Source organism: Elephas maximus, chromosome 3 (genome assembly GCF_024166365.1).
Source record: "Elephas maximus indicus isolate mEleMax1 chromosome 3, mEleMax1 primary haplotype, whole genome shotgun sequence".
NCBI classification, from domain to species: Eukaryota; Metazoa; Chordata; class Mammalia; order Proboscidea; family Elephantidae; genus Elephas; species Elephas maximus.
The window spans coordinates 71,921,653-71,949,262 of record NC_064821.1 but is presented as its reverse complement, the minus strand read 5'-3'; the positions used below and the strand labels follow the sequence as shown (position 1 = coordinate 71,949,262).

The window sequence follows — 27,610 nt, the reverse complement described above, 5'->3', positions numbered from 1 at the left end:
TTCTCACTGCTACTTTGCCAACCACATGGAGTTCTAGTACTTTTTTGGATGCTCCTAGCATCTGTCTGGGATTTATATTTTTATTGGTTGTTGATAGTGGGAACAATAGTTGCATCTTGGTGTCTGAGCTAGGGACTTGTTAAGAAAGTCGCAGGGTAGTGCAAACGGTTCGCGTTCAGCTACTAACAGAACAGTTGACATTTCAGACCCACCCAGTAGCACTGTGGAAGAAGGGTCTGCTGATCCATTTCCGTAAGATTTTAGCCATTGAAAATCCTATAGAGTATAGTTCTACTCTTGACACATATGGGGGTCACACATGGGGTCACTACGAGTTGGAATTGACTCATTGGTAGTAGGTTTTGGTATTCCTTGTTGCAATTATTACGTTGAAGTAGAATCTCTCTCTCTCTTTTTTTTTTTTGTAAAGCACCTGGCTACATATTTTCTGTATTGTTGTTCCCCTTTTGAGAGAATTTGGCCTGGAAACACCCTTGCTTTATGTTCACCTGCTTCTGCTGGCTTTGCACGTTATGACAATGTGGAAAGCTACAGTGAAAAATGATAGAATCCCTAAAGTCTTTTTTGAAGCCTTGAGCTCAGGGGCTGCTGCTTTCAGTAAGCAATTTGATAAATTATGGACAAGGCAGACCATATTTCAAAGTGGTGGCTGATACTTTTAGATGCTGTTCCCTGAGTTTTGAATAAAGATTTCTGAGTTTCTGTGGAGAGGGATGAGCACTTTGAAAATTTAAGGACAATAATGAATATTTTTGATCACCTTCGCCCTCTTTCCGCTATTATTTGCAATATAAAATTAATTAAAAAATGGGGTGCCCCTTGTGCTGGCATTTACAAATGAGCAACTCCTTTTTGCTCACATTCCCTATAAAATATAGGAGAAAAATCAGGATATTAGTTGGAAAGGATACAACTAATGGGGAAAGAAATTCTACTTGTAATCTTCCGAGAGGACATTTTTGAGATCAAAGGAGAAAAACGAGAATTCTTGAATTGTCCCTTGCATAGTTTATGTTAGTTCTCAGTGTCCGTTCTGCGATATGACAGCTATTTTGTCTAGGTGTAATGCCACTGAGTCCGTGTAATTAATATCTGCTACCATTTATTGAGAACCTACTGTGGCAGACATTGTGCCAGGCACTCACCAACAGTATCTTTAATTATCACAACAATTTGAAAAATATTTTCATCAGTAAAATAGAGAGTGACGCTCAGGAGAGTTCATTAATTTGTCCTAGGGCACATCAAAGTTGTCTAGTTCGGGGCTTCCTGACTCCACAACTTGTCTTTAGTCTAGGCTCTCCCTTCTATTTATTACCTTCAAGTTACCTCCTCAAGTTAAGGGACCATCTATGCCTGTGTCTTCTTTAGGGAATGAACCCAAGAGACATACTAAGGAGTTGACTGCTTATAACTGCTTATCTTTAAGCAACTAAAGCTATATGACTGTGCTATTAAGTGTCAGACCAGAATGTGTATTTTCTCATGATTTTGTTTGACTAGAAAATAAATTAGAGCCCGGAGAACTACTTTGGTTTAGGTAGTAACTCAGGTCCATAATATAGATCTATGGAAAAATATTTAAGGATAAATTATGCTGAGAAACCCAGAAACTAGGTTTGAAAAACTGAGTTTCATTTCAGTGAGGGCACCTCTATTATCATTGGGTTATAAATTGGAAAGTGTCAAAGAGGAAAGCAAATATTTTGTGCTTTCTGGTTTTTTAGGCTGTTCCTCTGAGAAATTCAAGTCTTCAGATGTGCCTTTCTTAGCTCAAAACCAGTGGTTAAGTATTACCTCAAACTTCTGAGTTTTCTGAGTAACAGCAGTTGAAATGAAAACATAATCAGAAGAAATAAGAGGGTGCATTTTAGTGAGTAAAGCTGGTGACCAGAAAGAAGATCTGGTGGAATTTTACTTTGTAACTTGGGTCACTAATGCTTTGATGGTGTGCAAAACTGTATTGTGTTTTGCTTGAAAAGTACTTTCCATTTCTTTGGTTGAAGCCAGTTTAAAGTTCTCCTGCTGGCTCAGGGCCAGTGATGTGATACCTGCATTTTTATGAAGCATAGAATGTTTTGTGAAGCCACTTTAATGTCATTACCAAGCATTGTTAAAAGTAACTGAGGGTGAGAGATTTTATTTCTCTTCCAGTAATGGGGGAATAGCTTTTCCTGTCTTCCAAAATCTTGGAACAGGTTAATGTGGTTGGAAAGTTTTTTTTTTTTTTTTTTATCCTTTCTGGTATTAAAAGTGATTTGTTGACCATTAGAATCTCTGTGTATAAAGGAGGTGAATTTTACCTCTAGCATAAATAAATCTGTGTTCAGACCCCAGCTTGAGTAACTTTGATCAATTAATACATATATAGGCAGAAATGTTTTAATAGCTGTGAGCACTTCCTTTTTCAATGAGTCCTCTTAGGAAGCAGTTAGCTTATAGATCCAATATTAATCTTCTTTAAAAATCTTGGCATAGGTTTTAAAGTGAATAATTCTAGATATTGAAGCTGAGCCTCCATTGCGATGGTATGATCTGCGTCCCCCTTGTTTGCCTTAGGCCTCTCTATGACTTTTACCAAATATGTAGTATTGTTCCAACCACAATAGTTAGAACACCTTCAGGGCACATGAGCATCTTCAGTACCCTTGTCTAAAAGAAAGTGTTGACTGCTGTACTTTCATCCTTTATGAATTCTTTAAAAGCATCTATTATTTTTAATTTGCAGCAGCTCTTGCCAGGTAAAAAGTTTTGGGAAACAGATGAATCCAGCAAAGATGGACCAAAAGGAATATTCCTGGGTGATCAATGGCGAGACAGTGCCTGGGGAACATCAGGTAATCTAGATCTAGCATCTGTACTGTGATTTATGCCTGTCTTAGAGCTCCTTTCCTAGCAGTTGGCAAGTCATGAATTTTATATCAGTGACACAAACATGTCAAGCAATGTCCTGTCCTGTGGTATAATTGCCATTAAGGAGCTTATATGATGTAATTTATTAAAACATAATTAATGTAAAATCAAATCTTCAATATTTTATTGAAATTTTAGCCACAGGGGAATAGTCTTGTTTGAAATGACCATAATTTCAGCTATAACCTTCTTATTCTGTACTGCTGTCAGCATACATGGAATTAGAAAACCCATGCCTGCCATTTGAAGTTTGTATTTTTTTTTTTCCCCCTTGCCCCTGTGTACGTTGTATGGGTGATCTCTTTAAATGTGGTTGGGGCCAAATCAAGTTGTTGAGCATAGGCGTTCTTCTGACAGACTACCCCTGAAGAGGGATGGGGAGAACTTGTAGAGGCAGATACACTAAGAGCAGCAAAGGTGACAGATGATAGGGAGGGAGAAGACAGAACACTCAAAAGCTGATGTGGTCCTGTGCTGTTACAGCACAATGTAAGAATGGGTCCTCATGATGACAGTGACTGATAAGAAAAAGATCAGATTATGTTGTGTATATATGTTTTTAAAGGGCAGTAAAATCACATTTATTTTAGTAACATTACCAATAAGATATATTAAAAGGAAGTTCTGCTGCTTGAAGGGAACCATTTATTTATCCATTTAGCTAGGTAAACTAGCTATGTGAACTGCTGTATTCCTCTGCTATCCTGGAGAAGTGAGATGTATTCCGTTTCCTTAGCTTATGTAGAATATCATACTTATGGAAAAAAGCAACAGGATGTGTGGCTCTACTGACCACGGCAGGTTTCCTGATTCCCAGTCATTGTGGTTTATCCATGAGACATCACTCATAATTTGTTTGAGCCTCTGGCTGCACTGTATCATGTTTGTGTATCTTTTTTGTAGATCATTCAGTTTCCCAGCCAATCATGGTGCAGAGAAGACCTGGTCAGAGTTTCCATGTGAACAGTGAGGTCAATTCTGTACTGTCCCCACGATCGGAGAGTGGGGGACTAGGCGTTAGCATGGTGGAGTATGTGTTGAGCTCATCCCCGGGCGATTCCTGTCTAAGAAAAGGAGGATTTGTAAGTTGGCTTGAGGAACTTGTTCCTATCTCTCTCTCTCTCTTTTTTTTCTCCTAAAGCAAAATATGCCTGTTTAGTTTCCTTAGATATTCATAGCACATATTACAGGATATTTTAAAACATTTTTATTGTAATTAGAGCTCAGCAAACATAGTAGAAGATGTAAATTTTTTAAAAATAGAGAAATGATATTTTTCATGACACATAGATAGTAATACTAGGCAAGACCTGAAATCTAGATCTCAGTTCATTGGTTTACTAGAAAATACCATTTTTGGTTTAAAGCAAAAATAAAAAAGAAATGGAAGAAAAAGGAAAGGAAAGCAGGCTGGGATGTCAGTAGGGAATTCCGGATCTGAAAGCAGTTATTTGTCAAGCTCCAAGGACCCTTAAAATGGATCAGATGTGTGGGATCATTCTTACTTGGCAGCTAGGCTTTAATTATAGAGTTATCTTTGGTCCTCCTTGAACAGCTTTGCTTTTCACACTCAGCCTGTCAGGAAGTTAGAAGTTCTGTGAATTCTTTATCTGCAGTTTTTTCCTGATTAATTTTTTTTGATTCATTGACCTGTCTGATGCTAAATTATAGCCAAAGCAGTTTCTCTGTCTATAGGCTTTCCCATTTCAAATCTTAGTCTTCCTCAAGCATCTTTGATAACTTTTCTCAACATTAGTTCTTTCTTACATCATCTTTCTTAAATTTCTAGATCGAGAAGATGCATTTCCATTTGAGTCTTCCACGTTTTGTGTTCTATGACTGGTTTCATCTTCCAGGTCACAGCTAGGAAGGCCATGAGAGGTACCCTGAATCTGCTTACCCACCTTTTCTCCTGACTCAGCTTGTTTTCTACCCTTTTGAGGACCATTCTCCCTGAAGTCTTTTTGGCTGATATTACCTGTTGGCAGTCATTTAAGGAATCTTTAGTCAAAATCATATTAATGATTTTGTTTCTGTAACTCTTTCCTCCTCTATTTTATAGCATTTGTTGCCCAGTGTTTTTATGTCATACATCTGTTGTTAGGTTTCAGAGACTTTGTCCTGTTTTCCCCATTTCCACTTTAAGTTTCTCTAGAGTAATAGTAGTTCATTTTTGGTGCGGTTTCCACAAGTGTCCAGTATAACTCTTTAACACGTTAGCAGGCATTAAATGAATGGTTGCTTACTTGGCTGGCATGAAAGAATGGGCTGTATCTGAGGTAACCAAAATCTGTATGGAATTAGCTTTACTATGGATAGATGATGCTTCGACTGACATGGACTATGGCTAGAAAAAATTAAGTGAAGAACTTTAATTCAGGAGGCCAGCATGGATTTCTTTCAGCCCTATGTCTAGAAGTTTGGTGTGAGGAATTTAACCTAATTAGAATCTTCTATTTTTATAATAACCCTTAGGAAGATGAAGGGACTAAACTGAGGCTTTCGTCTTGAGTTCTGGCCTTTCTAAAACTGACCTGATTGCTTCTGGGTCTTTTGACCATGCAGAGACTTAGGTCAGGTTTAGTAGCCTGTGGATCAGATAGGAAAATGCTTCATTTATTTGACCCTTCCCAAGAGGCTACTTGGAAAGAACAAGATCTACTCCTTGGATATGAGGAACAGGATCAGGCCAAATTATCATTTGCCTATTGTCTCATGGAAAGAACGGAGTTACTTCTCTCTTTTTTAAAATCTTACCCCCAGCTTACCTGTTTTTCTGTCTCCACACTTTCCTTATCTCATGAATGTACAGTTCTCTGAGGAAGTGCTACCTTCTAATTGCTGCTCATAGCTGTAGGATCGAAATCAGTGCCACACATTAATAAGCTGCTACTGTGGTGAACTGGAGCCTGCATGACTCTGGCTATGAATTCTCTATCGTGTGTGACCAGTTTCTAATTCTTGGACATTAGCTAGATGGCATGTGCCTGGGTTACTATGAATTTGGTAGGAGGCAGGAAAATAATTGGAATTAGGAAAAAGATAAAACCCTGGCATTGACGTCTTTCCCCGTCTTTTTTTTTTTTAAACATGATTAGAAGAATATTTTTATGACGAAATCTGTATCTTTTGGGTTCAGTGTCTTATATTTGTTTTCATAAAGGTGGGTACCGGCCTTAGTTATTTTGGGAGACTGGTGATTTTTAGCTCTTTTACGGTATTGTGACCAGAGAAGGTTGAGACCTCAGGATAGATGAGTCAGAAAGGTGTAAATGATTAATGCACTTGGCTGCTAACCGAAAGGTAGGAGGTTTGAGTCCACCCAGCAGTACGCCTTGGAAGAAAGGCATGGTAATAGACCTCTGAAAAATCAGCCATTGAAAACCCTATGGAGCACAATTCTACTCTGACACACACACGGGATCGCCATGAGTCGGAATTGACTTGATGGCAACTGGTTTGTTACCAGTCAGATAATTTACTGAACTTCTCAGGTTTGTGTAAAGATAAATTAAAAATTCCCAAATCCGTGTTCCAGCTTCTTCTGAGAAGGAAAGTTGTGGTTAATGAAATATTATCCCATATTTTGACTTACATTGTATCTATAGGGTGATACAGGAGAGTTGATCAGTGACATCAGGCCACCATGTTGGCATATCCAGTTATCTGGTGGACGCAGGGCTGAGGATCAGAGAACTGCTTTATCAACCTTATGGTTATATTCCGCTGATCTCCTGTTTATCCTTCTAGCTTTGCTCTGCCTGTTGGTTAGGATGGAAACTGACAAAAGCTCTCATTATGGAAACATTAATCAATTTATGGTTGTCAGGGTATTCATCTTCATGAAAAAGGTGATTTTTTTCCCCTTTAAATCTGACCTGTCGATCAAAGGGTTGAATTCAGAGGCAAAGTAAGACAGAATGTTTGCTTCTTGTAGATAATTCTTCTAAAGAATAGTACTTGGTAGTTTGTGGGTCAGAGCACCCAGTTGTTTTTACATTTTGAGGGGCTGTACCAACATTGTCTCCAGGAAGACACAGAGGAGCCCCATTTTATTCCTGAGAGCTGAAGACATCACTCTGATGGAAAAGTGAGTATAGCCCTTGAAGAAAGTATAAGGGGCCTTTCTCAGATACTGAGAACAGATAATCCAGCCTCTGATTATAGGCTCTTCAGAACTAAAGTACTTTACTCATCTATAGCGGTTTTCCCTTTTCAGTGAGGTTGTTTCCTGATTATAGCTTGAATGAGGGCATTTAACTGTCTAACTTTTTTGAGTTTATTTGATTGTACAACTGGTCTCAGCTTAATGTTTTGAGGTCTATGATAAGAATTCTTTCAGGCTGACAAGAAGAATCTAACAACAACATTGTATTCCTAGAACTTTCTGCAAATTTTTGGTAGTATTCCTCATATGAATCATAAACCTCAGGGTAGCAGTTTTCAGGATAGTAAGAAGACTCTGAATACTAGTCAAATCAGAGTCAAGCTTTTTTTGGTATTTGCTTTTTATATCCTTTATTTTATTTATTCCTAGAATCCAACAGTTGCTTTTTAAGCAAGCATGGTTCAGGATGGTGATAAAATCAGGTGTAACAACTGTAGTTTTTGAGGCGATTGCATGAAAGTGCTCATCTGAGGGCCTGTGACTGGTCTTCAGGACACCAGCTGGTATTTTTCAAATAGGTTGAAGCCTAGCCAGTCAGAAACATGGATCATAACTTCCACCTTGCTGGCTTATGGTGCCTAGGAAAATGAGAAGACCACCCTATCCTTGAATTAAAGTGAAAACTACTCTAACCTTGCAGAAGAAAGATCTTTCAGAAAAAATAACTTGGGAAGGCCTTTCTACTTGTTCTGTAGAGACGGCTCGTTCTCTGACCTGGAGGGTGCATGCAAACTCATAGCGATTCATTCGAGTCACAAAGCTTGATGACATGTTTCCCGAGCCTTCACTGGGTTTCTTTTAGGTAACCAGTGATACTTTAATTAACTCTGTTTAAAGACTTTGTACAATGTAATGCAGATAGAAGTCAGGGAGTTGAGTCTCAACTGGAATTAATTCCTCATCTGCAAAATGGAGATAATTAAAACCCAGCAATAGTCTAATTAGTGTGGCTATGTAATATATTTGAAAAAGCTCCTCAAAGTCAACGGACCAATGGAATCAATATCACCCGGGAGCTTATAATAAATGCAGAGTAATAAATACTGAATCTCAGTCTGAATTTTGACATGACTACCAGGTGATTTGTATGCACATTAAAGTTTCGTAAGCACTGCTATAAGATATAATCTTTTTGGAAGACTAATTTATCAAGAGCTTGTAGAGCAAATTCAGAAATTTTGTCTGTAGGGCAGAGCCCCTTCAAATTAGGCTTCCCTTGAGCAAGAAGTCTGGATGCTCTACTTTTCAGTGCCTTTAGACACTGACTAGATAAAAACTTTAAAAAAAGGAAACAAAATAAAAAAACTTTTGGGAAGTCATTCTTTTTGTCTTAATGTCTGTAACAACAACCATTCCTCTTCCTCCTGGATCTGGTAGTTATCACAGCGGAATGAAATAATCTTCTCACCTTTTTCTATATAAGGAATTGGGCGATGGTCATATACATAACCAAAAACCAAACCTGTTGCCATTGAGTCTATTCCGACTTATAGCGACCTGTAGGGTAGAGTGGAACTGCCTCCTTGCGATGAGTTGATTCTGACCCATAGCCACCCTATAGGACAGAGCAGAACTGCCCAGAGGGTTTCCAAGGAGTGGCTGGTGAATTCGAACTGCCAACCTTTTGGTTAGCAGTCAAGCTCTTAACTACTGTGCCACCAGGGCTCCTATCATATGCATAGTGCCTGGTATCTTACACTGTTTCGAAAATGTACATTTCCACCACTTTTGTGCATTTTGAAATTGGGATGCATCTTTTAAATGATATAGTATGTCATGGTTTAGTTGGCAGTATTTTCTTTTTGTTGTTAGGTGGCATCGAGTCGGTTCCAACTCATAGTGACCCTGTGCACAACAGAACAAAAACTGTGCAGGACCGGGTACTTTCCTTTTAGTGGCATATAAAATAATGGTATGTCTTGTAATGGTGTCTCAGATTGGATGAAATGTAGTAGTTGTTGGTGACTTGCTTCTGTACACTTATCTCATAAAAATCAGTGGAACAAAAGATCTAATGGTTGGAGCCTTAAAAATTTCATTCCTGGGAGAAAAACATTAAATGTCTAGTAATTTTGAAGCCTTGGAGAGGTGGAGAGGTGATGGTGGATGTTTCTGTGAAAAAGACAACGGGAAAACATACGAAAATAGATAAAGTACCTTTAAGAACTTTTTTTGTCTTTAAAGAACTGTATTTTCATAATTCCCTTATTTAACCCTTGGAACAACCCTTTAAGGTAAATACTGTTGTCCCTATAAATTTATAGATGAGAAGAATGAGCCTTAGAGGGAAGTGGTGGGGCCTGAATGCAAACTCTGGTCTAATTTCAATGCTTAACTATATTGCTTTCTACTATCAGCTACTGGTTTATTTATGAGTTAAGTTCCTATTTAATATATCAAATATAAAAATAGTTCACCTAGCTAATAATAATTTCACATTTACTAATTTTTTAATATTTGAAAATTTTTATTATGGAAGCTGCTGAAATTTAAAGAAATTTGACATTTCAGTTTTTTGGCAGTTGTGAAAAACAGAAGTGTGGGCAGGAGAAACCAATGTTTTACTTAACAGTGTTACAGCTTCTGGACTCAGTGTGTCAAGCCAAAACCAAACCAAACCCAACCCACTGCCGTCAAGTCGATTCCGACTCATAGTGACCCTATAGGACAGAGCAGAACTGCCCCATAGAGTTTCCAAGGAGTGCCTGGTGGATTTGAACTGCCAACCTCTTGGTTAACAGCTGTAGCACTTAACCAATACATCACCAGGGTTTCTGACGAAAATTATTCCTTTTTAGAAGGAAGGGAGGAAAATTGCTAATCTCATTGAATGTAATTTGTGCCACGTGAAACTTTGTGGTAAAGGCCACTGCAATAAGAGGAGCAATGAAATTCTAAGTCTTCTGACTTCATTCAGAAGTAACAGATTTACTCTGAAATATTCTTCCCTTTATGTGAGTCTTTGGAGGAGACTGAGTCATAAGTGCATAGGCTCTGATCTCGGTCATACATGGTTCTCTGCCTGTGTCTCCTCTTCTCCCAGTTCGTTGATATCTAGCAGTAGAACACATTCCTCTACCTTTGTATAGATTTGGAACCTCCAGAACCTTTGGAGAACTTTCTTGGCCACCTGCATTTTGAGCACTCACTGCCGAAGCCTGTATTTGAGAACTACAGCCAGCATTAATCTAAAGGAAGCCTACAATAAAAAGATGCCATTAATATTTCTTTGTTTTTTCATTCAGTTAGTATGTTTTTTGAGTACTATTATGTGCTAGGTAATATATAAAAAACAAAGCAAAACTTTGTTCCTGCCTTTGTGGTGCTTATATTGGACTTAATTATAGTAGTACTCAGCTGTGGATGCTTAACTGAGTTACTGGAGGAGAAGCTTTTTATAACATTTGCAGGAGCCTCTGTAAACCAATTAGATGAGAATCACTGGGGGTGGGTCCGGACACTTGTAAATTTTAAAAAGATTGTGATGCTCAACCTCAGCCACTGCATTGTAAAAATGACAGTGCTTCTAACAGGGCCAGATTGGTTTTATACTTGTATTTGAGAGTTATACCGCTTGATTAAGGCATTTAATATTTTAAGTCTGATACCATAGATAGTATTAAATAAAAATATCCCAGTGCATAGCTTTTACTAATATTACATTTATATAAAATGTTTTATACTCTACCTAACTTTTGTGCGTGCATTATTTCATTAATACTCATATCTGCCTTGTTTTATCCGAAGTCACCCCTGTTGTATGGGTGAGAAAACTAAGACTCAGTGGTTAAATGACCTGTTCAAGGTCCTGTGACTAGGGAGGTAGAAGGCAGGTTCTGTGCTTCCTTGGTCAGTACTTTCTTAAAGACCATATAGGTATAATACCTTATTTTAAATATTGAAAACATTTTAAAACCCATAAAGCTTAGCCTGTTTATTCCCCTATTCTTTCTGTAGGGTCTTCACTTCTCTAAGAGACCATTTTTATGATCCTGAGCCATGTGTTGTCTCTTTTTTAAATTTTATTAAAATTTTTTTATTATGCAGAATTTAAAACTTACAGAAGGGTAGTATAATGAACCTTTGTGTACTTAGTACTCAGCTTTTATTTAAAACAATTTTTTTTATTGTAGTAAGAGTATAACAAAACTTTTGCCATTTCAATAATTTTTACATTAATTCAGTGACCGTGTATAATTCAGTGACATTGATTTACATTCATCATGTTGTGCAACTTCTACCACTATCCTTTTCGAAATTATTCTGTCACCATTAGCAGAAACTCAGTGCCCCCTAAGCAATGAATCCTCTTTTTCCTCTCCCTTCCATCCCTGGTAATCACTAATAAGCTTTGGTCTGTGTACATTTGCCTGTTTCGTATAACACTATAATGTTTCTTAGTCAGAAACACTTTTGATAGGATGGGTTCCCATGTATGCATTTGTCGTCATTCAGAAACCAGACTTCATGTTAATAATTTTTAATAAGGGCCATTGTTGATTTACTGAGCTTTTTTCTTTTAAATAGTTTCTATCGAAATATGACCTATATACAGAAAAGTACCTGTGATGGTTAAGGTTGTGTGTCAACTTGACGAGGCCATGATTCTCAGTGGTTCGCAGTTACATAATGATGTAGTTTGGCAGTTATGTAATAATGTAGTCATCCTCCATGATGTGATCTGATGTGATCATCCAGTCAGTTGTAAGGGGAGTTTCCTCAGGTGTGACCTGCATCCAATATATATGGATGTTCTGACAAAGCTTGCTTGCTTGCTCTGGATCCGGCATCTGCCTTATAATTATTTGACTGGTTGCCATCATCAGTTGGTTCTTGGGACTTGAGCCAGCTACCTGCTGATCTTGGGATTCATCAGCCTCTGCAGCCTGTGAGCCAGTGGCCTGTCATCTTGCCTGCAGATCTTGGGATCTGTTGGCCTCCACAACCTGTGAGCCAGCAGCCTACCATCTGACCTACCAATCTTAGGTTTGTCATCCCCTACAGCTACATGAGTCAGGAAAAGCCTCGAGCCCGATGCCTGACCCATGGACTTAGGACTTGCCAGCCTCTACAACCACGAGCCATTTTCCTTGAGATAAATCTCTGTCTCCTTCCGTATACACACACACACACACACACACACACACGCACACACGCTCTCAGTCACTCACTCATTCCACTGGTTTTGTGTCTTTAGAGAAACCAGCCTAAGGCATTTGGTACTGGGAGTGGTTCTGGAGAAACCAAATCGTAAGGATCAATTTTCTAAATTGGTTCTTAAGTCTGACTAGTTTTAAAGAAAATTGATGACTCTTCCTCCAGTAGTAAAGAGGGCGCTGCTAATCCATGGCATAGGGTGGCAATAGAAATATGCAAAATATCACTTCCAGTAGATCAACTACTGGTGAGACGCGAGGCTCTGGGTGATCACACATTTGATACTAGGTGGCAGCACTTTGCAGGGTTGGGTCAGTGTTCTCCAGGAGGCTGTATATGGTTTAAACCAGTGTCCAGTATATGGTGCTATTTCTCCCATAGCCAGGATTCACGATTCCTGGAATTGAGGGGTGGAAATGCAAGTGGCACCACTTAGTATTACCCCTAGTGACTCACGCACAAAATTTCTGCTTCCTGTCCCGATGACCCTGTGCTCTGCGGGTCTAGAGATCTTAGTTCCAAAGGGAGGAATGCTACCATCTGGCGACACACACTGCTTCCATTGGACTGGAAGTTAAGAATGCCACTTGGCTGCTTTGGGCTCCTCATACCTCTGGATCAACAGGCAAAGAAGGGAGTTACCGTATTGGCTGGTGTGATTGACCCTGACTACCAAGGGGAAATTGGATTGATGTTGCATAATGCAGGTAAAAAAGAGTATATCTGTAATACGGGAGCTCCCTTAAGGCATCTTTTGGTACTACCATGCCCTGTGATTAAAGTCGATGGAAAAGTATCGCAACGCAATTCCGACATGACTACTAATGGCCCAGACCCTTCAGGAATGAAAGTTTGGCCCACCAGGCAAAGAACCATGACTAGCTGAGGTGCTTGCTGAGGGTAAAGGGAATATACAATGGGTGGTGGAAGAAGGTAGTTCTAAATATCAGTCAGAACTGCATGAACAGTGGCAGAGATGAAGACTATAATTGTTATCAGCATATATGTGTGTGTGTACACATGTACATGTATACACACACACACACACAGCAAATATCATTGTTTTTTTCCCTCCCTTATTCCATTACTTATTATAATACATAAGATGTAAATGGGGCTACTGTGTTTTTGGTTGTACATGTGATAGTTGCATCGTGTTAGGGCAAGTATGGCCTGACCCACGGACTTGGGATTTGCCAGCCTCTACAACTGTGTGAGCCATTTCCTTGAGACAAATCTCTGTGTGTGCATACGTATAGAGCCACTATACCAAGAAGAATCGGTTGATGTTCAACCATTTCAGGAGGTAGCATATGATCAGGAACTGATGGTACTGAAGGGTTAGGTTCAAGCTGCACTGAAGGCATTGGTGAAAAACAATGCTCCAGGAATCAGTGGAGTACCAATGGAGATGTTTCATCAATTGGATGCGGTGCTGGAAGTGCCTGCTCGGCTATGCCAAGAAACTTGGAAGACGGCTGCCTGGCCAACCAACTGGAAGAGGTCCATATTTATGCCTATTCCCAAGAAAGGTAATCCAACCAAATGCAGAAATTATTGCCCAGTATCATTAATATCTTTTTTTTAATCATTTATATCATTAATATCACATGCAAGTAAAATTTTGCTAAAGATCATTCAAAAGCAGCCACAGCAGTACATCAACAGGGAACTGCCAGAAATTCAGGCTGGATTCAGAAGAAGACATGAATTGAGGGATATCATTGCTGATGTCAGATGGATCCTGGATGAAAGCAGAAAATACCAGGAAAATATTTACCTGTGTTTTATTGACTATGCAAGGGCATTTAACTGTGTGGATCATAACAAATTATGGATAACATTTTAAATAATGGGAATTCCAGAACACTTAATTGTGCTCATGAGGACCCTGTGCATAGATCAAGGGCAGTTCGAACAGAGCAGGAGACATTGTGTGGCTTAAAGTCAGGAAAGGTGTGCATCAGGGTTGTATCCTTTCACCATACTTATTCATTCTGTATGCTGAGCAAATAATCTGAGAAGCTGGACTATATGAAGAAGTCCAGGGCATCAGGATTGAAGGAAGACTCATTAACAACCTCCGTCATGTAGATAATACAACCTTGCTTGCTGAAAGTGAAGAGGACTTGAAGCACTTATTGATAAAGATCGAAGACTACAGCCTTCAGTGTGGGCTACACCTTAACATAAAGAAAACAAAAATTCACACAACCAGACCAGTAAGCAACATCATGTTAATTGGGGAAAGATTGAAGTTTTAAAGCATTTCAGTTTACTTTGATCCACAATTAACACCCATGGAAGCAGCAGTCAAGAAATCAATTGATGCATTGTATTGGGCAAATCTGCTGCAAAAGACCTCTTTAAAGTTTGAAAAAGCAAAGATGTCTTCAAAGCACCCTGAAGACTAAGGTGTGCCTGACCTAACCTATGATGTTTTCAGTCGCCTCATATGCATGTGAAAGCCGGACAATGAGTAAGGAAGACCGAAAAAGATTTGACACCTTTAAATTATGGTGTTGGCAAAGAATATTGAATATACCATGGATTGCCACAATAATAAACAAATCTGTCTGGAAAAAAATATAGCCAGAATGGTCCTTAGAAGCAAGAATGGTGAGACTGCATCTCACATACTTTGGACATATTGTCAAGAGGGATCAGTCCATGGAGAAGGACATCATGCTTGGTAAAGTACAGGGTTAGGGAAAAAGAGGAAGACCCTCAGTGAGATGGATTGACACAATGGCTGCAACAACAAGCTCAAGCATAACAACGATTGTGAACATGGTGCAGGACTGGGCAGTGTTTTGTTCTGTTGTACATAGGGTCACTATGAGTCAGTACTGACTCGATGGCACCTAATGACAGCAATAACGTGTGTGAGTGTGTGTGTGTATATATATGTAAAAACCAAACACATTGCCGTCAAGCTGATTCCGACTCATAGTGACACTACAGGACAGAGTAGAACTGCCCCATAGGGTTTCCAAGGGGTGCGTGGTGGATTTGAACTGCTGACCTTTTGGTTAGCAGCCATAGCTCTCAACCAGTGTGCCACCAGCATTTCTCATAAATGTGTGTGTATGTATATATATATATATATATATATATATATACACATATATACACCACTGCCGTCAATATATATACACACACCTGTATATATGTATGTATATATGTGTACACACACATATATATATACACACATCCATATGTATGTACATGTTTATACATGCACTTCACTGGTTTTGCTTATCTAGAGAACTCAGCCTAAGTGCACAGATCATAAATGTACGACTTCATGAATAGAAGTCTCCTTTGGGTCCCTCACCCTCAGTAGAATGTGCCTACTATTCTGCTAAGGTACTAAGTAGCTTATTCTGAGGGGAAAACCAGATAGGAATATTTGCTATGAATGAACTGTACAAGTATTGGATCTTATCCCAATCCCAGAGAAATATTTTAAAATCAGCCCATAGCAGTATAATTGGGAGTGAAGCTAACGGTGACTAACTTTTCAGTCCAAAGCAGTTGGCTTGTAGATGAGCCGAGCAAGTTCTCAGTTAAGTCCTTTTAAAGGGTCACTAGGGAAAGATAATTTAGAGTGAGGATTGGCTTGTGAGTTTTCTTTGCCACCAGTCTTCTTGCTTGTTGGTGAAACTTAATACTTCTTTATCCTATTTTTTCCCCTTATTGTCTGCAGTCCTTTTGAGCTCCTAGTGCGAAATTAGAGGCGAGCTGTTCCTCCTGAGCCAGTGATTTGATTTGTTGGCTTCTGGGCAAGATTACTTAGGCTTGGTGGTGGGATGATTCGTGTAATACCCTTTTGGAACAGAAAGTAGTGGTTTTATAATTCAGGTAGAAGTTTTGTCATCTAGAGCATATTACTCCCTTCTGAACGCTTATCGTAACATAATGAGAAGGGGAGGGTCCGTCTTATTTTAGTAGTTCAGTTTGGCAGAATTTTTTGGTCATGACTGTCAGGCACTGTATTTAGTGCTGTGTATTTTTTTTTTTATTATTCTTGAAAATGAATACGTAACTTCTGTCTTTTTTTTACCTTTGCAGGATGGGGGGAGCTGTTGCCTCTGGATATTTTGACTTTAGAACGCTGTTGTATTTCCACATCCACTTTTGGATCTCAGTGTGGTGCTTAATTGGCTATCATTCACTCCTTTTGAGCCAGTAACAATCTCATACTTTAAGGAATATCACATTTTGATGTCTTCCAAGGCTGTGATTTACCATCTTGATGCCATATGAAGCTGAGTTGTATATCCTTCCTAAGTTCCTTCTCATATGAGTTCCTTTTTCATATTAGCTATGATCTCTTTCTTCTGTCCCACATTTGAACAGAGAATGACTTGAAAAGTAAAACTGGCACTGAACTATCAGTGGAAGAGGTTTAAGAATGGCGAGGTTCATGAGTCACCTTTTCTGGGCCAGTAATCTCCAAGAGCTACTCTGAGAGCATCTGTTGCTTTTGCATCCTCAGGCCTGCCCACAGTCAGTCTGTTCACAGCGAGGCTGCTGCTCTGGCCTTCATTATTGCTTTCCTCCCACTGAAGTTGGGTTGTGGTGACTGGAATGCTGTGGAGCAGCTCTCACCATTTACTGATTGCATCTTGCATTAGCAGTTCTAATTTAGTCCACGTGTTTTCGTTTCTTCCTTATACCAGGAGTTAGTGGTGGGGACAAGCAAGCTTTATAAAAGCAAAGGTTACTTACCCTTTGATAAGTTTCTGCAAGGATTTTGTATCATGTCAAGTCACCAAACTAAATCTTTTTTCTTTTGGGAAGTGTAGACACATTTGCTTTATATGTCAGGGATTAACCTAGGACATTGTAAGAGGAGACAGGCTTCATTTCCTTAGAAGACAGGACATAAACGTGTCCGGCAGTGCATCAGTTCATTTAGGCCCAGTGTTTTAAACTATGGTTTTAAGCTTTAACACTTCAAAAATAAATTGTCGCACCAATATTTCACTTAACATACTCCCACATAAGTGTCAAGAATAATGTGGCATGGGATAGGCAGGTAGTAGAAGGCAGCGGATAAATTGACCATCTTGGTGCAAGAATTTCACAGTTGGATTTTATTTGTTTTGAAGGATTAAAAACAATTAGAATTAAGGAGTTACTGAATTGTTAATACAGTTATCAGTGAGACAGGATCCAGTTGGGGTGGTGGTAGTACTGCCAACTGGCAGGGCATATATCCCAAGGTAAAGAACAGAATAATTGAGTTGAAATGATTTAGACTCCACTTTGCTCAATATTTGGAAGTAAGGGAGGGCTTTACATAGGACAGTAGAAAAGCAGGAAATTATTTTTGCACGTTTAACAGTTTCTCTCTGTACTAATAGCTGCCATACCTGAGGCTTACTAGGATTCTTGCTATTACACAAAGTTAGATTTGAGGGTAGAGAAATGAGACTAAGAGGTATAAAGTTGTGTCTAGGCTTTGGGTAGAAAAGAAAAAAATGGGGCGGTGGAACATTGGGTATGATAAGACTGTCCTAAATGCTTGTAACATAAATGTATGTCTTTGTCTTCCCCATTTGGCAAGATTTTCTGCAGTGTTCCTGCCTCTGTGTTGTCTGTTAATTAGATTGTAATGTCTGAAAGAACAGAAACCCTATCCTGTTCTCATTAGCAGCTAGTGTAGTCTGGTGTCCACAGTGGTTGCCCACTGTTAATTAGTTGATGATGATTAGTGAAGCTGAAGCTATTTTTTAAACAGGGCCCAAGGGATGCAGACAGTGATGAAAACGACAAAGGTGAAAAGAAGAACAAGGGTACGTTTGATGGAGATAAGCTAGGAGATTTGAAGGAGGAGGGTGATGTGATGGACAAGACCAATGGTTTACCAGTGCAGAATGGGATTGACGCAGACGTCAAAGATTTTAGGTTTGTATGTTTTACACTTTGATTTTTGAATTGGGGCTATGGGTGTTTGTTTGTTTTGACTTAGTTTTGTTTTTAGCTCTCCTGCCCTCCTCCCCCATACTTCTTTTTAAGAATTGGGTTTAGCGTCGTCCATACCACAAAGATTGTAAATTAACTGGTAGGCTTGAATTTTTTTAAGAGTTGTCAATGCCTCACACTTTGCTAAAACAGTAGCTTTTGCATTTGTATAGAGCTCTAGAATTTGCAGATTCCAGAAAAATCATTTCATTGATTCTCAAATATCAGAATCACCTGGGCATGAGTGCCTTCCAAATCACTATATTAGAGAGCCATGGTTATTAATAGAAGTGTGTCCTATCCCTCTAGAGTGTTAGAGTAGAGGGAGAAACGTTGAAAACTTGTGCATTTGAGTCTCGTAAGCTCCTTTTGTCGTTGGTGGATCAGGTATCATTTTCCTCATTTTAACTAACCAGAGATGCAGGTTAATTGACTTGTTCCTAATCATATCCCTTCTATGGATGCCCTCCATCCCACCTCTGGTTATGATTGGTTTGTGGATTTTACGTTATAATATACAGTGTATTAAAATAATACTGTATATTTGTCTTCCACAGTTGGCAAATATTCAGTTATATAAACAATTTTTAGTTATGGTATATAATTTTAAAAAATCTATAAAAATCCTTGATTAATGGTTTACAGGTAGGGAATTTATTTTTGAATAATTTAAGGGTTAGTCTATAGCTGATGTGCACGTATGTACGCACATAAGCATGTATACCTTGTCTTAGTATCTACCAAAGCCAAAATTAAAATGTATTTTGAACCATTGTTTGCAGAACAACTTTTAGTTGTTCAGTATTCTTAATCTAATTTTTATATTTTGTAAGTGTAATGGAAGAAAATTTGAGGAATAGAGTAATAAACAATTACCTCAGGTGTAATTACCTACAGGTTGCCTCTTCATTCACCCTGAATCTCAATCAGTCTGTAGCAATGTCTGGCGGTATTGGACTTTACTGGGGCAGGTTGTTTTTGTGTGTGTGTTCACACGCGCACATGCGCGCACGCGTGTGTGTAAAAATACAAGAATACTTCTAAATTGTACCAGCTACAGGATTTCTTTAAGGGCATGGAATATAGTCACAGGGTACACCCCTTACTAGAACATAACATTAGTCTGACTTGAGATCATATAGCCTTGGGATCCTTTTATGCTGGGTGCCATATGCCCTAGGTTACTCAAGATAGTCCTTGTTTGGGCCTTTGTCCCTGCATGATTATTATTTGTGCCCCTTTTCACTTTTAGGAGGGTCCTTGTTTGGATGATAAATTATAGTCTTATATTACTTTTACATTTTAGAATGGTTTCCTAAGCAGGGGCATATCCTTGATAATGAATTTACTTCGGAAGATTTTGAAATTGTCTGCTTCTTCTAGTTTCTTGGAAGGGGAGACAGTTCTATCACCGGTCAATAGTACCAAGATAATACATAAGAAATTTATTTGAATCATTCTCAGATGTGGAATTTTCCCGTAGAAAACTACTTTTTCCATTGGCTCTATTTTTAAAGGGTAGATGTTGCTTTTGGGGAGCATATTTTGCTGCCTAAATTTTGGGATCTCTGTTTTCATGGATGGCACGGGCAGTGTTTTTTTTTTTTTTTTTCAGTCCATCTAAACCTAGACGCTTTGGTTAAAGGGATTATAATTAATAGCAGTTAAGATATATTTAAGGGGTGGATTGTGATGGGAAGGCAAGCAATAGAAGGATCATTTTAGAGGATTTCACACTGTAAGCACCCAGAGGGTCTCTGGTTATTTTGTAGAAATACTTTTAAGTACTATTGATAATGAGCTATATCAAGAACATTGTCCTTAACTTGGGTTGCTGTAGTGTCCCTCCCCACTCAAAATAAGGTTTAATGCCCTTTACTTTCTCTGTTTAGCCGTACCCCTGGTAATTGCCAGAACTCTGCTAATGAAGTGGATCTTCTGGGTCCAAACCAGAATGGTTCTGAGGGCTTAGCCCAGCTGACCAGCACCAATGGTGCCAAGCCTGTGGAGGATTTCTCCAACATGGAGTCCCAGAGTGTCCCCTTGGACCCCATGGAACATGTGGGCATGGAGCCTCTTCAGTTTGATTATTCAGGCACGCAGGTACCTGTGGACTCAGCAGCAGCAACTGTGGGACTTTTTGACTACAATTCTCAACAACAGGTACTGTGTGTGTCTCTGTCACCTTCTTTACTCTCCCTCCAACCAGCACATTATTCAAGTACCTAAAAATGGGGGGAAGGGGGCGGCATTATTTTAGACTATCAGTAGCCCAACTTTGATATGGATTCACGAGACCTCTGTGTCTTTCCCTTCAAGAAATTGGTTCCTGTGCTGGGGTTACTGGCAAGAGACTCCCCTGCTCTCCATGCACTTCCTTTGGCTCGTCTCTCTCCTCAGGGCCTTGGGAACGAAGGAGATGGTGTTACCTGTTGTAACACAGCCCTCTTGGATGCTAAATTAACCTCTCTGAAGATAATGTGATTGTGATGCCTTTTTGTTTGTTTTAAAAAATAGTGAACTCTCTGTTAATTATCACTGTCAGGAGTGCAGTTTAAGGCCATCCTATTGATCGTGACTTCATTAAATGAGTTACTGTGGATAACAGATGTGCCCCCTTCAAAAGGGCTAGAATGTGATGGGGGGAAAAAAACACAAATTACTTCTTTTATTCAGAAGTTCCTGGAATGTTTTGTATGTGTGCCTTCTATTTATGAAAGCATAGGACACTTAACTCTGGGGTTTATGGATCCTTCTGTTTAATATATTTGAAAGGAAAATCATCTGTCTGGATTATGTAAAAGGGACAGATAGTTTCCAGAGCTTGTTCAGTATCATAAGTTTTGCCTTGGCATTAGAAGCAGTTTCATGGGCCATGAATTTCTGATAATCCTTAGTATTGGACTAGAAGATAAATATAAACTTCTAGGTTTGAAAGGTTAGAAACTCATTTTGAAATTTAGAAGATTTGAAAGCATTTCATTTTGAAGGAAAATTCTCTATGGGGAAATTAGTTTATGGTCTTTGGAGATGAGTTGTACCTTTTTGGTTTTTGTCATAAATAGCTGATATTAAATGAATTTTGATTGATGGACAGCTGGATAACAAAGTTAAGATTTGAAGTCTACAAAAAGAAACTTTTAACGGATGGTGTGAATGTGCTCATAGCAGATGAGTCTCAGATAGATACATTGCTCAGGTTTAATTCTTTTTCCAAAGAGAGTAAAGTAAAAGTATGCGCTATTCGCTCTGTAGTTTCCAGTGGACTCGTCCCCCCTCCTCATAAGAATTGACCTTTTTTTCCCCCTTCCCTGTCAGAAACATAGTCTTCTTCCACTGTTATAACCCTTTTCACAGTGAACCCTCAAGACAACAGTTTTAAAGTGAAGCCAGAAATTACTTCAGGTGCTGAAGATATATTAGGCTTCATGATTTTTGCACTATGTCAGTCAGTATAGGGACACATGACTACTGTATAGATTTCAACTTGTCCAGCTTAGGATACTAATATAAACTCAGATGTCTGAGTTTAGGCTATTCCTAATCAGGACCCTCTAACCTAGTTATCTCAAGTTTTATTTAAATTCTCTTTTATGGTTTCTTTTGGTCTGACAGTGTCTGGCAACTCTTAGAGCTCTGGCCATTTTTGGTTCTTAATTTCCATTCCCAATCTAACCTGCTCGTCTTACTATGTTACTTTAGAAGTCAGCAACCTTTTCTGAACAGAATTCTGATTCTCTTTTGTTTAATTGTTCTTTACTTCATAATTGGAGCTGGGATCGGCACACTGATCTCTGGTTTCAAAATAATTTTATGATTTTTTAGAGGCTGAATAATTAGGGCTTGAACAGAGATGTACTTTTGTATACCCAAAAGTAGTTAGTATGATTACATCAAAGGTATCACCCAAAGATAGACATGCCTTTACCCCATATCCCATTTCAGCAGTCGTTGAATGTGTTTGTTAAACTATTGTTGGGTCCTGGCTTCCCATATGTGCCTTAGTTGCAGCAATATAGGGGCATTGTTACCCAGATATACTAATGTTTTATTATGTGATCATTTTAATTTTGTCCTGTGGACCCATAAGTCTTGCTTTTCTAAGTAGATTGTTGTGTACATTCTTGTGCTGGGGTCCCTAATAGCATGTCTGGGAACCATTCGCCCAAGACTCTTAAGTTTCTACAAGACTCTTAACCTCTCAGAGACTCTTGCATAGAAGCCAGTAGTTATGAAGTAGGTAGGAGCCCTTTTCTACTGGTAATGGGTGCTCTGTTCTTATATTTTATCCCTCCAATTTTTCTTATCCTTTGGATTGTGGTCATATTTCATTTTCCTTTCCCATTTCTACTAATTTAAATCTTCCTTATTCTTCAAAGTCCAGTGCCATAACTTTCTTTATCTCCAAACTAAGAAGTTACAATGTCTGTCTCCTTTGAACTCCTTTGAATTACCATGATCTCCCTATGTTATGATAGCTTGTCCAATAGCTGTTGCTAGATCGTAAGCTTCTTGAGAACAAAGACTGACCCTTATCCCCACTGTGTCCTCTGCATTGCTTTAGGAGACCAAGTTTTCCCCTTTCTTAATTATAATACCTCAAATTATTCCTTGTATTTAACATACTTCCCCAAATTACAATTTGAAACTAGCCTTCTCAGAGATCTTGAGGCCACTTTTTGAGGCCTAGCATGTATTTTAATATGCTGATCATTTAGAAATAATGCACTAGCTTATGCCTCATATACAAATAACTCTGCCTGTAAATTATCAGGGAAGTTTACCTCCTGGATCAATACTTAACCTTTTTAGAGTCATAGCCCTCTCTTGCCATCTAATAAAAAGCCATGGGCCCCTCTTAATCAGAAAAGCAAACATATTACTTTTGATGCCCAATTTTGTATATATGTGGACTGTAAATTACAACCTTCTGTTCACATCTTTTTGTTTTCATCTATAGCCAAACCTGTCTTTCATGAATAGAACAGGCTTTCTTTCTTGAGTGACTCTCAGTCAGTCACCGTGACTCATTTGGTCATTTAAGTAGTGTAGAGGAAGCAACCAATGACAAGTAACGAGACCATTTGTGTCCATGTTGTAGGAACTTAGAGAAGCGTTCTCTGGGGAAGGAATGACTTATGGAGGGATATGGGTCTTGAACAGTGCTTTGAAAGGCTTGTTTATACCAGGAAAAGAATGAAAATTCTAGTGGAAGAAATAGTTAAAACTATAAGCCTGAAACTGGAAATTAACAGGTATGTGTTCAATAGATAGTCTAGAAACGGTCAGCTTGGGTGATAATTTAGATTGAAGAAAGGGACTAGCAAGGGTGAATAGACAGTGTTGTCTGTCTTACTAAGCATGTGTGATGTCTTATAGGCAATGACAAGACATTTTTAAGGAGAAATGACTTAATTATCATGGTTTAATTTTTTTGCGCTGAGTGTTAGTTTTGTAGCAGTTTTAAACATTTCCCAATCACTAGGTTATGCACACAGTTTGTGCTGGACTACTAACCTAAAGGTTGGTGGCCCAGATCTCCCCCGCAGTACTACAGAAGAAAGCCTTGACGATCTGCTTCCATAAAGATTACAGCCAAGAAAACCTCATGGAGCAGTTCTACTTTGTAACACATGGGGTTGTTGCCATGAGTCGGAATTGACTCAGCGGTAATTGGGGTTTGTTTTTTTTTTTAAACCCATATTAATTAGTTAACTGTTGACTATTTATTGTGCCTTTCCAGGAGCTATGGGTTCTGCCCATACTGATCAGAGCTAGTGCTCAAGGTAAGACTGTCATACATGAAACAATTGTAAAACAGCTGAGAAATTATATGCTAAATTGGATTGTCAGGAATGCTGTCAGAGAAGGGGATGGCTCAATGAGGACCCAAGGTTGCAAGGACAGATGGACTGTGTATTGCTGCAGGCAAGAGAACAGGCTGGTATGGTCATAGGCTGACTAGAATAGAGGCTGAGTATAGAGGATGACAAGGAAATAGGTGCATTTGGTAATTGAGTCCAGGTCAGTGAAGGCCTTGAGAGCCAGGTATGTGTCTCAGACAGATCTAAGTATTGTGATGGTTGAACCAGAGATCTAATTGTGGCTATTGTTTTTCTTAATTTTCAGTTTTTTTGTTGCAACTGGTAGGGTAGCTTTATTTATTTATTTATTTTGAGGCAACCTGCTGTGCAAAAAATTCCTTTTTGTGTCCTATTTCCCTTCAATCAGGACTTTGATTTGGTGTCATAAGCTGGTTTCATAAAACTGTCAATATCAGCTTATAGTGAGATAGTCAATATGGAGCAGCATGAAAATAGGAAAGAGAATTTTCATTAGTTCATTGCAGATTTAATGGTAGTTGGGATACTTTGGGTTTGGGATAGTTAATTACTGTCTAGTTGCTGTTCATCATTCTGAACTTGACCCTTTTAAGTTGGTTTATAGCAGGGATTCTTAAGAGTTTTTGTGCTATGAACAACTTCAGCAGATAGGTGAACCCTTTAGACTGCTTCTCAGATTAATATTTTAAAAAGCATAGTATAAAGTAGGATTATAAAGGGAACTAATTATATAAAAAAAGTTATCAAAATATTAAAACACAAGCTTTATTATGTATTTGCTTCCTTGTATGATGCATGAAATAGCAGTAGGGGTCGCTATGAGTCGTAATCGACTTGACAGCAATGATTTTGGGTCTTTTTTTTTTAATACTAGCTATTATAATGAGCATAACAAGATTTTGAGATGTCTATAACAATTGTAAAGTGACAACGAAAATATATGATTTCTGCTGGTGAAAAAGTCTCAGGTATATTGTTAATGTGGTTTCTTGCCTACAGTCAGAATTGAAGAACGGGTTAAACTTCAGCTAGAGATATTAGTGAAAATAAAGATGCAGTTTTCCTTGTCCAAGGACAAAGATCTTAGGTTAAGAATCTCTAATTTAGGGCATTTTGACAGCTTGGAATACTAATGGATGCCTCTGTAAAGTGTTCTCCCCTTCTTGCTTTTTCCTCATTGTCTTCTTGATTTTGGAAAGCCACAGCATAAAGTTCATGCATAATGTGTTCATACTATTTTGTGTTATGATACTTGAGCAATATTTCTTATTTTTACAAAGGGGTATACAATTGTCTGTTTACATTTGCCTAAATATATTTTAGAAAATTATCGCTAGGTTTCTTTATATTTCATTTGTATGTAGCAGAAACCAGCAGAAGGATTATATCAATATACATTTAATCAGATTAATTGTTAATGTTCATGGCATAGTGATTAAGAGCTTGGCTGCTAACCAGAAGTTTAGCAGTTTGAATCCATCAGCTGTTCCTTGGAAACTCTATGGTGTAGTTTACTCTGTCCTATAGGGTTGTTATGAGTCAGAATCGACTCAGCAGCAACGGGCTTTTTTTGTTTTTTATTTTGAATTCAGTTCATTTAAAAATATTCCACAGTAGCATGTTTTAAAAATAATTGTATGTTGTTGTTCTAAAATTCTCATCTATTAGCATGAGTTTTAACAAATACACTGAAAATCATAGTTTACTTCACAGCTTAGTCAGATAGGAGAGGTAGTTGACATGAATTGGTTTTAAAGGTGTGGTAGTCATTGTTATTTTTGTAAAGGTCAAGTGTGTGCATAGTTTTAATGTAGGTATTAAATATTCTTGTTTTTTTTTTATTATTTACAAGTGAGGAGAAAATTATTCTATCAGTGTAGTGTATGTTGTTGTTGTTGTTAGGTGCCATCGAGTCAGGTCCCACTCATAGCGACCCTATGCATAACAGAACGAAACACTGCCCAGTCCTGTGCCATCCTTGCAATCGTTGTTATGCTTGAGCTCATTGTTGCAGCCACTGTGTCAATTCACTTCCTTGAGGGTCTTCCTCTTTCCACTGACCCTGTACTCTGCCAAGCATGATGTCCTTCTCCAGGGACTGATCCCTCCTGACAACATGTCCAAAGTACGCAGTCTCGCCATCCTAGCCTCTAAGGAGCATTCTGGCCGCACTTCTTCTAAGACAGACTTGTTCATTCTTTTGGCAGTCCAAGGTATATTCAGTATTCTTCGCCAACACCACAATTCAAAGGCGCCAACTCTTTTTTGGTCTTCCTTATTCATAGTCCAGCTTTCACATGCATGTAACGTGATTGATAATGCCATGGCTTGGGTCAGGTGCACATTAGTCTTTAGGGTGACATCTTTGCCCTTCAACACTTTGAAGAGGTCCTTTGCAGCATATTTACCCAATGCAACACATCTTTTGATTTCTTGACTGCTGCTTCCATGGCTGTTGACTGTGGATCCAAGTAAGATGAAATTCTTGACAACTTTAGTCTTTTCTCTGTTTATCATGATGTTGCTCATTGGTCCAATTGTGAGGATTTTTGTTTTCTTTATGTTGAGGTGTAATCCATACTGAAGGCTGTGGTCTTTGATCTTCATTAGTAAGTGCTTCAAGTCCTCTTCACTTTCAGCAAGCAAGGTTGTGTCATCAGCATAATGTAGGTTGTTAATGAGTCTTCCTCCAATCCTGATGCCCCGTTCTTCGTATAGTCCAGCTTATCTTATTATTTGTTCAGCATACAGATTAAATAGGTATGGTGAAAGAATACAACCCTGACGCATACCGTTCCTGACTTTAAACCAATCAGTATCCCCTTGTTCTGTCCAAACAACTGCCTCTTAATCTATGTAAAGGTTCCTCATGAGCACAGTTAAGTGTTCTGGAATTCCCATTCTTCACAAGGTTATCCATAGTTTATTATGATCCACACAGTCGAATGCCTTTGCGTAGTCAATAAAACACAGGTAAACGTCCTTCTGGTATTCTCTGCTTTCAGCCAGGATCCACCTGACATCAGCAATGATATCCCTGATTCCAAGTCCTTTTCTAAAACCGGCCTGAATTTCTGGCAGTTCCCGGTTGATGTACTGCTGCATCCGTTTTTGAATGATCTTCAGCAAAATTTTGCTTGTGTGTGATATTAATGATATTGTTCTCTAATTTCCACATTCGGTTGGATCACCTTTCTTGGGAATAGGCATTAATATGGATCTCTTGCAGTCAGTTGGCCAGGAAGCTGTCTTCCATATTTCTTGGCATAGACGAATGAGCACCTCCAGTGCTGCATCCATTTGTTGAAACATCTCAATTGATATTCCATCAATTCCCGGAGCCTTGTTTTTCACCAGTGCCTTCAGAGCAGCTTGGACTTCTTCCTTCAGTACCATCAGTTCCTGATCATATGCCACCTCTTGAAATGGTTGAATATCGACTAATTCTTTTTGGTATAATGACTCTGTGTATTCCTTCCATCTTCTTTTGATGCTTCCTGCGTTGTTTAATATTTTCCCCATGGAATCCTTCACT

At 38.7% G+C, this 27,610-nt stretch overlaps 1 protein-coding gene across 20 annotated transcripts in view; it reads left to right on the top strand.

The window, feature by feature from the left end:
* PUM1 (pumilio RNA binding family member 1) overlaps positions 1–27,610 on the top strand; it is a 157,507-nt gene that overhangs the window by 69,616 nt on the left and 60,281 nt on the right. For 14 of the 20 annotated variants that reach the window (XM_049878539.1, XM_049878538.1, XM_049878537.1 and 11 more), the window contains 4 exons: positions 2,750–2,858; positions 3,838–4,016; positions 18,009–18,175; positions 20,125–20,395. The exons of 2 other annotated variants lie outside the window; for them this stretch is intronic. In XM_049878539.1, coding sequence (XP_049734496.1) covers positions 2,750–2,858; positions 3,838–4,016; positions 18,009–18,175; positions 20,125–20,395 — 726 coding nt within the window. The remainder of the gene's footprint in view (positions 1–2,749; positions 2,859–3,837; positions 4,017–18,008; positions 18,176–20,124; positions 20,396–27,610) is intronic. 4 more of the 20 variants (XM_049878528.1, XM_049878542.1, XM_049878540.1 and 1 more) reach the window with 2 other exon arrangements.